Source organism: Bison bison, unplaced genomic scaffold (assembly GCF_000754665.1).
Source record: "Bison bison bison isolate TAMUID 2011002044 unplaced genomic scaffold, Bison_UMD1.0 scf7180017864517, whole genome shotgun sequence".
Lineage (NCBI taxonomy): Eukaryota > Metazoa > Chordata > Mammalia > Artiodactyla > Bovidae > Bison > Bison bison.
This window is the reverse complement of record NW_011495070.1, coordinates 8,828,492-8,842,651: the sequence shown is the minus strand read 5'-3', so window position 1 is coordinate 8,842,651 and position 14,160 is coordinate 8,828,492. Positions and strand designations below refer to the sequence as shown.

Here is a 14,160-nt window from a genome sequence, read left to right as displayed (position 1 = left end):
CTGCTGCTGCTAAATCGCTTCAGTCATGTCCGACTCTGTGAGACCCCATAGATGGCAGCCCACCAGGCTCCCCGTCCCTGGGATTCTCCAGGCAAGAACACTGGAGTGGGTTGCCATTTCCTTCTCCAATGAATGAAAGTGAAAAGTGAAAGTGAAGTCGCTCAGTCGTGTCCAACTCTTAGCGACCTCGTGGACTGCAGCCTACCAGGCTCCTCCGTCCATGCCCCACTCCAGGCAAGAGTACTGGAGTGGGGTTGCCATTGCCTTCTCCAGCCTGGGCAAGTCAGCACTCCCCAAATTCATGGGATTCCTAACTTCTACCCTTGGATTCCCCACACTAGATTCCCATTAAAATCCTCCCACCTGTGGGATGTCCTCCACTAAAGAATTGTTCTAGACAGCAGTCTACTGCCAGCCTCTATACAGGAAAAAAAGCAAGAAGAAAAATAAGGCTCAATGAATCTGGTCTTATACTTCATAATACTTCAATTACAAATTTTTTAAGAATGTTGCTTTGAGGGATATAAAACCTCCTGAAGGAACATCTGAGATAGATCTTTAATAGTTATGGTACTAGAAAATTTAAGTTAAACCATGCAGCTTTATGTTATTCTCTGCTCTTGAATGAAGACACATGTGAGCCCACTCACATAAATGCATAGTTATTGCTATCAATCTTTGTAGCCCTGAAGTCAAATCTTTAGGTGTCTCCTAAATGGAGGATCTCACCAAGCCTTGCTCAGTGAGGATCTTTATAAAGTGGCAAAATCAGGACTTGAATTCATTTAGTGTGTGTGTGTACAGAGAGCATACGAAGAGCACAGACTTACTGCCTGCCATTACTCAAGAATATCCTGGATCATGTCCCTGACTCCAGCCTTCCCCTTGATGGATGCTCTGGTTCTGACTGCACAGTATCACAGTATCTGATCCATTTCACAAACTCATCACATCCATGTGCTCTTAGTGAAGTGAAAGTTGCTCAGTTGTGTCTGACTCTTTGTGACCCCATGGACTATATAGCCCATGGAATTCTCCAGGCGAGAATACTAGAGTGGGTAGCCTTTCCCTTCTCCAGGGGATCTTCCCAGCCCACGGATTGAACCCAGGTTTCCCACATTGCAGGCGGATTCTTTACCAGCTGAGCCACAAGGGACATGTCAAATATTGGGTAATGCACTCAGGCTTCTGTTCCTGAAATTTGTTAAAACCTGGATCCTTCTAATTAGAGACATAGAACTTGTTAATAAGGAGTTCTATATTACATTTATCATTATTTAAAAAATAATAAGCTATTTTATAATCTTTGTGAGGAGAAGCCATACACTGAGCAGAAAATTGCTCACCTTTACAAATGTACCAATTCTTATATGCCATGATAAAAATATATACACAGATGTGCATATATACAGAAATACAATATTTCTATTATTATATATGTATAATATAATATTCTATTCTATAATGGAATATATTCTATTGTACTATGTATACATATTATATATATATATCTATTATTAAATAACATGGAAATAGCACTTACCACCTGTGCTAAGCTTTTCAGTTCACCACAGAATACTTGCTGAAAATCTGGGTAAAATGATGTGCAGAAACTCCCAGGATTAGAGGGGCTGAGGACAGAGAACCAGTGGCTAGCTATCCATACCTAAACCTACTGTCTTCTCCTTGCACAGGTTTGCTTTGCCACAAGTGCCCCCCTTCCTACGGCACATACTCCTTCTATAATATTGACATTCTCACTGTCCGACAGGAGCTGGGCATGTAACATCATGATTTTCATCAGCTGAGCATCGACTGCACATCCCCAAAGCATCCAAACAATTTCTGGCAATTTCCTGTGTCTGCCAATGTTTAACTGTGACCTAAATGACAACTATCTTCCTTTCATCCTCTTTTAAGCTCTTTCTGATCAAAGAACCTATTCAATTTCCATGAAATCAATATCTTAAGCAGAACTAAGAGTACCAAAGTCTCTGAGCGCTGGATAAAGGCAAAATGGTATCTATTTTGTTGCCGTTGGTTCTTTTTTTTTAAATTAATTTGTATTGGAGTATACTTGCTTTACAATATCATGTTACTTTCTACTGTACAGCAAAGTGAATCAGCTACATGTTTACATATATCCTCTCTTTTTTAGATCTCTTTCCCAGTTAGGTCACCACAGAGCATTGAGTAGAGTTCACTGCGCTATATAGTAAGTTCTCATTCGTTATCTATTTTAGGCTCGTGCCATGCTCAGTTGCATCTGTCATGTCTGACTCTATGCAACCTCACAGACTGTAGTCTGCCAGGCTCCTCTGTCCACGGGATTCTCCCGGCAAGAATACCGGAGTGGGTTTCCATGCCCTCCTCCAGGGGAGCTTTCTGACCTAGGAATCAAACCCATATCTCCCGTGTCTCCTGAATTTCAGGCCTATTCTTTACTACTGAGCCACTGGAAAAACCCTATCAATTTTATAAATAGTATCAATAGTTGTATATATGTCAATCCCAGTCTCCCAATTTATCCCAACCTCCTCTCCCCTCACCCCATGTTCATATGTTAGATCTCTACATCTGTGTCTCAATTCCTGTTTTGCAGTGTAGCTTCTAGAAAAATTAGTAGCACTTAGGAGACTCCTAGGGACAGGGGAGCCTGGTAGGCTGCCGTCTCTGGGGTCGCACAGAGTCAGACACGACTGAAGTGACTTAGCAGTAGCAGCAAGCAGGTGTTCCAAACACGCTCAACAGAGAAAGAAGAAATATACATGTGGAACCTAAATACATACATTCAAGTAAACCAATTATCTCATTTATTCAAACAACTATTACTATACTCCAGATAATCTTCAGTAATTCAGCAGTCTAGACAGCCATTCTAATATCAGTAATTCTGCAAAGTTTATGGTGTGAGTTTTTTGTTTTTAATCTCTCATTCTCCCTCCTTTACTTTCTGTATTACATTATATATTTCATAGTTATTGAGTATTTACTATGTATAAGAAAAGTACTAGGTGCTTTATTTTGCCTAAAGTTATTAAACTTCCTGAACAATCCAGTAAAGGTTCTTTCTTGTTTTTGAGCAAACATATTTAACTACCCTTAAGAAGTAAATCAATAATGTTTACATAGTTTTAAACTTTTCAATTGCCAAATGCAAAATATTCTTAAGATATGAAATTCTTTCTCTATACTAGAAGATAATTTTTCCCAATTAAAAGAAATTTAAAGAGATTTTAGGGGAGAGACTGGAGATATACTTTATTTCAAGGAAAGTTATTTTTCCATTTTGGTTGATGTTCTATCTTTTGGCCACATTCCTGGGTGGAACAGAAAAGAAATATGATAAGTTTCTAGGACATAGTCCCCGAACAGTCTTACACAGAAGTTCATCTGGTCCTAATTACAACCCTATCAAGTAGGTGGGTGGTATTAACAGATCTTTAGGGGCATAGAAACCATGACACAGACATTTCAAGTGTTTTCCTCTCCATCAACAGAGAAGTAACAACACAGCTTCTTTGGAAGGCAGCCCAGCACAGTGGAATAAAAATAGATTTGAGTCATAACACTTGGGTTTAAAACTGTATGATTTAGGGAAATTACTTTATGTCTCTACACATCTCCTTCCTCCATCAAAAGAATACGTTAGAGACTTCCTTGGTGGCTCAGTGTTAAAGAACTCTTTTTAGATTTTTAGGCAATATAAAATACATTATCTAACTGTATTTTATAATACATTAGCTAAAACATTAACATATTTTGAAACTTCAAAAGGTGAGATTGTAATCATCACTGATTTTCATCACTGTCACCATCACTGATTTTACAAACAGGATTGTAATCATCACTGATTTTCTAATTCAGTTCGGCAGCATAAAGGTTTCCCTTTCTGCTTCCAAGAACATGTTGTATGTTCTCCAAGAGGAACACCTATCTATGCAGGGCTGCAACTGCCATGAACTCCATGTTCACCTCTGTCAACAACACCATATAAATCAGCAGATCCTACGTCTGCCTTGGTTACAATTTAATACTGCTGTAGCTGCTGCTACTGCTGCTAAGTCTCTTCAGTCGTGTCGGACTCTGTGCGACCCCAGAGACGGCAGCCCACTAGGCTCCTCTGTCCCTGGGATTCTCCAGGCAAGAACACTGGAGTGGTTTGCCATTTCCTTCTCCAATGCATGAAAGTGAAAAGTGAAAGTGAAGTCGCTCAGTCATGTCTGACACTTCTCGACCCCATGGACTGCAGGCTACCAGGCTCCTCAGTCCATGGGATTTTCCAGGCAAGAGTACTGGAGTGGGTTGCCATTGCTGTAGACTGAGTGCCAAACATTTGTTTGAAACATTCAATAAGAAAGAGGCAACACTGATATGGTTTCTGGTCATCTCATAAACACTTTTAGAAAAGGAGCAAGGCGGGGTGGGGAATAAGACAATGTAATGAAGAAGGTATAAAACCAAGCTGATACAGACATGGACAAACCCAACACTCCTGTTTCTCCCTACCTGCACCTTTAGAGTCTTAAGAGAGACGCTCACTAAATGATCCAAACAGAGAAGGACCCTGGAACAAGGAATGTTCTCCTCTGTCTGATAAGGACACATTTTCATCTGTGAGTTCAGCTTTCAGAGAGTATTTAGATCAATGAAGAAAAAAAAGGACTATCGAGGAAAATCAACTAAATCAATCATAATGATTGATACGATGACAAACACTGTAGCCACTCATATCCATGAGAGTAATTAGGAGTCCTGAGAACTCAAATAGATCCCAATGTTTTTTAAGGAATGTGTGTATGTGTGTGTGTCTGTAATAGCTCAGTCATGTCTGACTCTTTGGGACCCCATGGATTGTAGCTCCCCAGGCTCCTCTGTCCATGGAATTCTCCAAGCAAGAATACTGGAGTGGGTTGCTATGCCCTTCTCCAGGGGATCTTTCCAACCCAGGGATCAAACCCAGGTCTCCTGCATTGTAGGCAGATTCTTTACCATCTGAGCCACCAGGGAAACCCCAAGGAATGTATAAGCATTTCCACATCAATTCATCAAAAGCAAAGACCTCATTTTTTTAAATTATTCTCAATCTTCTTTTAATTTTTATCTCCTTTCTCAATGACCATTCATGTCTAATGACTTTCTACAGTGTAATAATCTCAGAGCCAATCAATCATTGAATAAGTTTTCATTGCATGTTTAACATATACTCAGCACTCACTATATTAGAGGCAAGATGAACACAAGAGAAAGCTTTTCTAATATTTCCTGAAGTCTTTTTTTCCCATTATTTAAAGACAGATCTCAATGCTTCATAAGATTGCCATGTCCTCTAATAACCCTTGCATAATCTGTTGCTAAATCAAAGCTTGATGAAAATACAGTCAGGATGTAATCATCTTTCCCTCACCAGAGGCTTCATACTATTTCATATTTGAAGAGGAAATAGTATCATTTTATAGGAAGTGCATGATCAACTCAGGCTTTGGTCCTGATGCTTAGAATTATGATCCTCAAGGTTGAGTAGAAGCTCTTCTCGCTTTCTCCCACAGTTCACATGGCCAAGAGATGTCTTCTGACTACAGAAGAATAACAAGCAGAGTTATCTTTGGAGACTGTGTGAAGCCAATTAATTAAGAAAAACTCATCTATAGGGAACCATAGTTTTTAAGCCTGTCTCTAAATTATTAGCTGCTCAAGAGCTAGAAAAATAAAACTCAAAGTGTATATTTTGGAATTCTGCTAGTCTGACCCTGTAGCCACACATGTTCTGTATGCCATGGCTGTTCACTTAAGCAGTGGGGAGGGGAGAGCAGAGGACAGATAGAAAGTAAAGCCACCTACTTATGCAAAAGGGGATACTTTCAAGGAAATCATCTGTTAGTACCGGATTTGTTTTTCCACGTACAGTTTCCATCCATGGAAAGGACAGCAGGGCCCTATTGTTTCACAAACCACTTACTCAGGATCATTGGCACCAACTTGCAGTGAGCCAACAAGTACGGAGAACTCACGTTTCCCCCTTCTTTCAAAAGAAGATACTGTTTCCTTGGCAACTGAAAGTGTTTGGTTGAGCTTTTTTTTCCACTTATAAAATATAAACTGGAGAAGGAAACGGAAACCCACTCCAGTGTTCTTGCCTGGAGAATCCCAGGGACGGGGGAGCCTGGTGGGCTGCCGTCTGTGGGGTTGCACAGAGTCGGACACAACTGAAGCGACTTAGCAGCAGCAGCAAAGTATAAACAAGAAGGGAGACCCGCCACATGGAACTTGGTTTCGAAACAGATTTCTCTGCCTCAAGCAGCTGAAATAACCAACTTGGTGCCTGAACATCACTCTGTGCTAGATCTTTATTTTGTCTTTATGGTCAAGTCTCAGACAAATAATAAAGGGTAAGTGAAACAGAATGCAGGGTTTTATAAAAAATTTTAATTGAAGTACAGTTGACTTTCAGTGCTGTTAGTTTCTGCTATAACAATAAAGTGGTACATATATACACAAAAAAAAAACTTTTTATATTCCTTTCCATTATAGTTTATTGCAAGATATTGACTATGGTTCCCTGTGCTACACAGTACGACCTCACTGTTTATCTGTTTTATATGTAAATAGTAGTTTGTATCTGCTAATCCCAAACTCCTAATTTATTCCTCCCCCAAGTCTTCCCCTTTGGTAACCATAAGTTTGTTTTCTATGTCTGGGAGTCTGTTTCTGTTTTATACATACATTCATTTGTATTACTTTTTAGATTCCACATTTAAGTGCTAACATATAAATTTGTCCCTGTCTAACTAGTTCACTTGGTATGATAATCTCTAGGTCCATCCATGTTGTTGCAAATGGCATTATTCTGCAAATGTAGTTTTTAATGCCATTATTATTATTTCCTAATCAGAAGGTTTCTGGAATTCAAGTGTCTAAAAAGTTCTTACTCTTGACCAACCAACAGTATATTTTATTTTTCAAATAGAACCGACTTTTTAATGTAAATGAGACAACTTAGTCAATACTTTTTCCCTACTAGGTAGAATGTGCTCAGCAGCCCTTGAGCTTTGAAAAAACTCTAAGCTCAAGCAAGAAGTCACAATATTGAATCACCTTTTCTATACTGGCGGGGGCAATCAGAGGAGGGTGGGATTAGAGGACAGTGACTAACGTGCCAATCATGAATGTCTACTTTTTGGAGACAGAATGCTAAGCGCTAGCTTCCACACTGTCCTCACTGCTGTGTTCTCACTCACTCCATCACTCTGCTGCTGCTGCTGCTAAGTCACTTCAGTCGTTTCCGACTCTGTGCGACCCCATGGACTGCAGCCCACCAGGCTCCTCCATCCATGGGATTCTCCAGGCAAGAGTACTGGAGTGGGGTGCCATTGCCTTCTCCCTCCATCAATCTACCCCCTCCCAAGTCTGGTCCAGAAGAAAGACAAACACAGTTCTCGACCTGAGCTATGAACAGAGAGACACTGCTTCAGCCAGAGGCATTTGGAAAGGAATCATTCAAACTGATATCCAATCATTTCAGTTTCCTCCTATATTTGCTACAGAGAAGTTCCCACTTTGTAGATCCTCTCCTGCATTAGGATCCAACCTCTCACTTTTATACTCCAAGAAACAAATGGGCTTGTTGTGAAATGGAAAGTCCTTTCTTTTATAGCACCTTTCTTGATCTATCATTGACCCCTAATTACAACCCAGATCTGGAGATACCTCAGAGTCAAGCCTTGGAGTTACATTCGGTAGTTGGTTGCACAGAGAGGATAAACCGCAGTTTATAATCTTCTTTCACTGGTACCCTTAAACATACCAAACTTATGAATACATGATCCTTATTCCTGACAGGTTCACTCTCTACACACTAACTGCTGCAATTCCTGCTGTAGTAGGTTGAATAATGTCCCCCCAACTCATGTCTACCCAGAACCTCCGAATGTGACCTTATTTGGAAATAAGGTCTTTGAAGATGCACTTGGTAAAAGTGAGGTTATTCTGGGTTGGGGCTGACTACCAAGGACCTTAAAAGAGGAGAGGACACATATACACAGAAGAAGACCCTGTGGAGACAGGGACTGAGTGATGTGATGCAAGCCAAGGAGGGTCAAGGTGACGACACCCAGAAGCCAGGAAGAGGCAAGAACAGATTCTTCCTCAGAGTCTTCAGAGACAGCATGCCTTCCTGACACCCTGATTTTGAACTTTTACTCTCCAGAAGTGTGAGAAAAAACCTCTGTTGTTTCAAGATACTTGGCTTGTAACCATTTGTTACAGCAGCCGTAGGAAGTAAACATGTATACCTCAGGACACTATTTGCTAGACATCCACAACCAGGCTCCTTGTTTTTCACTTCAGCTACAAAAAATAAGATTTTGAAATGGGAAGAACTCAGAAACAGAGAAACTGAATTCTCTCTCAAGTTATATTTCAACATATTTGGGGGTCAAAGGTGAAGAAATAAGTTTAAGAGAAATGATACAAGCTGCCTGAAGTATGCCGTTTACTGAGGAACCTTAACTGATGTTGATTGTACATAGGTCCACTTCCTCTGATGCATATGATAGTTGTCACATGGTTAGGATAGCCATCATGGAGCCTCAAATGCTGATTAGTTTTTAAACTGGCCACAAAAGAAAATTTTATTAAGAGCTTTTCAAGGAAATTAAACACATGCAGACAAATTCTGGAAACAGATGGAAGAAAACTATAGACTCATATGTTACCCTCCAAAAAAATTTTTTTGAAAAAGAAGAAGAAAGTACAAGCATACGATAAATGGTGAAATAAGGAAGGAAGCTTAATTCAAACAATCGTTTAAAAGTCTCTCTCATACTCAATGCTCTGTGGTGACTTAAATGGGTAGGAAATCTACAAAAGAGAGGATATATGTACATATACGTATAACTGATTTACTTTACTATATAGCAGAACCTAACACAACATTGTAAAGCAGCTATACTCCAGTAAAAACTAACTTAAAAAATAGTCTCACCCAGCAATAGAACAAGTGGAACAGAAAATGGACTACCAGAGGTAACATGGTGATGACCTCTTATTCCTCAAAGGGAATAAAAGAAGAAAATAAATTCAGAGAATCTTCACTGATACCCCCAACTTGAGACCAGCTCAACTCGGTGATACAGGAACTGCAGAGGTAGAAAATATGGAATGTTCTTCAAGACACTCTTCTCCAGTGCACAGAACAGTGACGCCTAGAAGCCAGAAGAACCGCCAGACTCACTCAATATGCCAACAATACACCAACATACCGAAGGCGGGAAACCCAATCCACCTTCCCCCAGAGCAGAAACGCCCCCAGAAATCTCCTTAATACAACTATGGAGAAAGAAGCAGAAACATCATTGAGATCCCTGTTGGTAAGTCTTCTTCCCAGAAACTATACCCCTACTCTCAGAAACAGAAGAAGAGAACATTAAACCGTCAGTGCCTTGCCTCAAGCTCACATTATAAGATGAGTGTGCAAAAAGGGCCCAGATAAAAACAGATGGGAGTAAAATATAATACACACAGACTGTTTGGGGCATGAGAAGACCTGGAAAGCGTCATCCCCTTTCAAAAATGAAAAGCCTGAAAACAAATGGCTGATCAACAATGCAAAAACACTAAAGCAAAAGTAGCTTTATATATATATATATAACATACACATAAATATATATAAATATACATAAATATATATAACATATATATAAGTATATATATGTATATATGTCATATATATATATATAGGTTTTTAGTATTCTATGTTCCTTTAAAACGATACATAAAAGTATTCCAGAATAAGGCACATTCCAAGAAATAACAGGGACTTTTACACTTGCACTATAATAGAAAATAAAGAAAATGATCTGTGAAATAAGATGTCAGAGAAAAGATAATAAGAAATTAAAAGAAATCATTTACATATTCATTTTGTTTATTGTCTACGATGATGCTGTGTGCGTGCTCAGTCGTGCCTGACTCTTCAGTCCCACAGGCTGTATGCAGCAGTCCACCAGACTCCTCTGTCCATGGCAATTTTCTAGGAAAGAATACTGAAGTGGGCTGCCATTTCCTACTCCAGGTGATCTTCCCAATCCACAGATCAAACCTTTGTCTCCTGCTTCTCCTGCATTGGCAGGTAGATTCTTTACCACTAACGCCAACAGGGAAGCCCTATTATATATGGCCTCCCTAAAATTTAAGTTCCAGGAGAACAGAGAGATGTGTGTGTGTGTGTGTGTGTGTTATTTCTGTCTTCTCAGTATCTGGAGTAGTGCTTGCCACGTGGTAGAAGCTCAATAAATATGTGTTAAATGATTGAATGAGGAAAAAATAGTGTCTATCTTCAAGTTCTCTATAGGAATATTCAATTCCAGAAGGTAGTAGATAAATAGGGGGGAAATGTGACCCAATAATTTATCCTTGGCTTATTCATGCATAAAAGCAAAAAAAAAGGGATTGTTAGATGTGAATGACCTTAGAAAATAGAAAGCTCATGACCATGTTTTGCAAACCTGCCTAATAAAATTTCATCCAATTAAGATATAGTTCAAAATTGCATACTCAGGAATAAGAAAGCTGCTTTATGAAAAAACTAACAGTAAGTATTAATTCCTCTTTAATCATAGCTAAGACAAAAAACTACTAAAGTTATTTTAATTAAGGTTATAAAAATAAAGTAAATGTTATAAATCTTAAAAAGAACATTATACAGTTTAAAACAAAAAACAGTAATCATAATGAATCTGGTTGATGGTCCTAGAACATAATAGCAGAAATCAAAAGGAATGAGAAAAGGTCATGGAAATAAAATTGTGCTGTGTTCCTAATCTTTCAATATGGGAGACTGAATTTTGTTGCCAAAATTGTCTTATACACCATTCATAGTGGTAAAAATTTGTTAAATCCTGTGGGAGGGCAATTTGGCAGTATCTGTAAACATTTCTAATGTGTGAAAATTGCTTGCAAAAATGATCCTAATTTTTCATACCTTGTCCAGTGTTCTCCCACACATACTCTTGGACTCAGCCATGTAGCTCACTTTGGCCAATGGAGTAGTAGCAAATTTGACACAAGACTCCAAGATATGTTTGCATGATTCCTCTTCTCATTGACCTCTGTCTTGCCATGAGAACTAGACTAGGCTTCTAGGAGAAATTATGGCTGAATTATCTAGGCCAGCCAAAAGCTAGTCAGCCACTAGACATGTGGGATAACCACACAAATATCAACAGGACTGCTCACCAACCCACAGCCGACTGCAGACACATAACTCAATCTAGCTAAGGAAGAACTGCTAAACCAATATGTCATCTTGTGAATAAATGTTAGTCTCAAACTGCTAGACAAAAATAGCTAAATGATACATGGAGTTACCCATTTGAAAATAATTTTTCCTTTAGGAATTTTTATTAAAGAAACACATACATTCTCCAAGAAGAACTGTAACAATTCTTTTCTTATTGCAAACAATACTCCAAGAATATTTATTGTAGCCTTTCAGTTCAAAGGAATATTGTAGCATCGTTTGCAGTATGAAAGAGATTGGAAACTACTAGATGAACATCAATTGTGGGGGGAGTAAAAGTCTCTTAGGCTGAAAATAAGTATGTGGCAACTAAAAAGCATAGCTTGATTTATATATTTTAAAATATCACAACATGTATTACTAAGTGATAAAAATGAGTTGCAAAACAATATTTATAACTTTGAATCTTATAAAAACACATATTTATATATGTAGGGGGAAATGTCTGCAAGTATACACAAATCAACGTGTTATTACCATCAGGACGTCAAGGAAATGGTGATGATGAGAGTGACTTTCATATGTTCTTTTATGTGCTTGTGTGTGTCTTAAATTTATGATTATATATTGGACTTTTGTTCTTTAAAAAATAAAAAAGACTTTTTAAACATAAGGAAGGAATTGTCTGTGGAACCATAAATTACCCATGTGCATTCAATGTGTGTGAGTCACCAAAGTCAGAAGGATCCACTGACAAGCTTGCATTTGCATACAATCGTCTACTTAGTGAATGCTTGCTCCAAAGTAACTCACTTCTCTGACTTTGCCAGGACTGAGGAAACACCACGATCTTTATAAAATCGGGCTTATTAAGTGCATCCATATTGTTTATGAGTCATAGAAAACATGTTCATTTTCCTATCTGTGTTAAAAGCTGCTTGGGGAATTGATGAAACATTGCTTAGAAAATGTTCTGGAGTTCAGATGAAGATGTATTTGGATAAATCACTTCTAGTTATCATACACTTATACATACTAAGAGGATAAAGATCAGAAACTGATTAAATGCACAGTCTTTTATTTGATCTTTCAGTAGCAGCACCCAGCTTCAAACCTCCTGAGGGCTTGGCAGGGAAGCTAGGACATGATTTGTTCCTTCTCTGGTTGATGTAACCTTGTGATACAGCAGAGGCTGGCCATGAAAGTAAATCTATTAGCAGCAATGCTTACAGAGGGACTGTGAGGAACAAAGAGGTACAGACCTTTGTGTTAGGTTCTGTGGCAAAGAAAAGACCTAGGTCACAAGAGATCCTTGACTCGGAATGGCTACTGGCAATTAGGCTGCTTCTGTTACAGCCCGTGCTGCCCAGGTTTACTTCATGGCGCATCCTTGCCTTCTTTGCCATACCTTTCATGAGACTTTCACTTACCCCAGGACATTTCCCCCCTCTGGTAAATATAAACTCTAAGACAGACAGGGGAACTATGACTGGGCATACACCATTTCAGAGCTCCATGCTTCTAGCTGAGCTGTGAACAAGGAAAGAAAAGTTGAGGGGAATTAGTCTGTCTACCCTGCAGTACAAAATACTGCAAATTTATGTCTCTCTGTAATTGACTTGTAACATCTGAGATACCACAGTTTCTGGATTGACATCCAGAACAAATCTGAACTTTTAATTAAAAACTGTTTCCCTTCTTGTTTCCAAATTTGTCGTTACAGCACCAAACTTATCAGCTGGAAAGCTGTTTCCCACACTAGCATATATAAATCAACTATATTATTTTTCAAGTCACTTATTTCTTGGAGTCTCAACTTCGTTGTTTGAAAAATGAATTCTAGAATCACGGAGTTGGCAGTAACTTGAAGGGACAGGTTGTTCTATTGTCTTTCCAGAGGTTTTCTTCATGATTGCAAATGTTTCTCTAAACTACTCTTTTTTGAAATTCCATTATTCTTAGAAGGAACACAGAGAAGGATGCAGAAAGTGGAAGTGACGGAATTCACTCCCCACCTCAAAACCCGGCACTGATAACATCGTTTCGGGACTGCTTCGAGCTTCAGGCCATCCTCAGAGATCAGGAAGGTGCTGTCAAGACCAGTGGTACGTGTCTGTCTCTCCCTCCGTACCAAGCTTTGACATAAGAAGAGAGAGTTGCCAGGCAGAGGACTTACCAACATCAGGGGTTACCATACTTCCCTACACATAAAGATTCCACTGTTAGATCTTGCTTTCTCCATCTTGCTTTAAGCTCCTCTCTAGCTTCCCAAATCCTGCTCTTTTCATATCAGTGGTAGGAAAAAATCAACCAGGACCAACCTTCAAACACCCTTATAAGGCTGTGAATTGAATTCACCAAGGAAGGTGCCTAAGGAACCATCACCCAATTAAGAGACAAACACAATTAAAAGCACTAAAAAGATTAAGATGATCGATGAGTGTGAACAAAAAAGAATGCAGGAAAAAGGAGAAAAGCACCTTTAGATAATAAGAACAAACAAAAATGAAATTAGACTTTGTCTATATACTACTTCCTCCTGTCACTTCTGTAAGGTAATATAATATAATCAGACAAGTGTTCAAAATTCTTTCTTATTGAGAACTTACACTGTTGATTAGAATGCAAAGTAATGTGAAAGACCTTCAAACTCATGTTAATATACAAGCATATATATTTACCAATATGCATCAAATTATATATTTAGGACATGTATATTTTACCACATGAAAAGTACATTTCAATAAAAAAAAAAAAAACAGTAGGCGTGAACAAATTTTCTTTAATTTTGTCTTCATCTAAAGTTTCAATTTAAAGAGCAGATTATCTAGTAAAAGGAATTGTAATGGCATGCATGCATGCAATGGTCTTCTCCAGGGCCAGTTAACAAGTCTCTTCAAACACACATATCTTTAGATAAT

General features: G+C 38.7%; 1 protein-coding gene across 1 annotated transcript in view; it reads left to right on the top strand.

Moving 5' to 3' along the window:
* LOC104981308 (histone H4-like) overlaps positions 1–14,160 on the top strand; it is a 122,078-nt gene that overhangs the window by 55,145 nt on the left and 52,773 nt on the right. Inside the window, exon 2 of the mRNA XM_010830317.1 lies at positions 13,202–13,344. Coding sequence (XP_010828619.1) covers positions 13,202–13,344 — 143 coding nt within the window. The remainder of the gene's footprint in view (positions 1–13,201; positions 13,345–14,160) is intronic.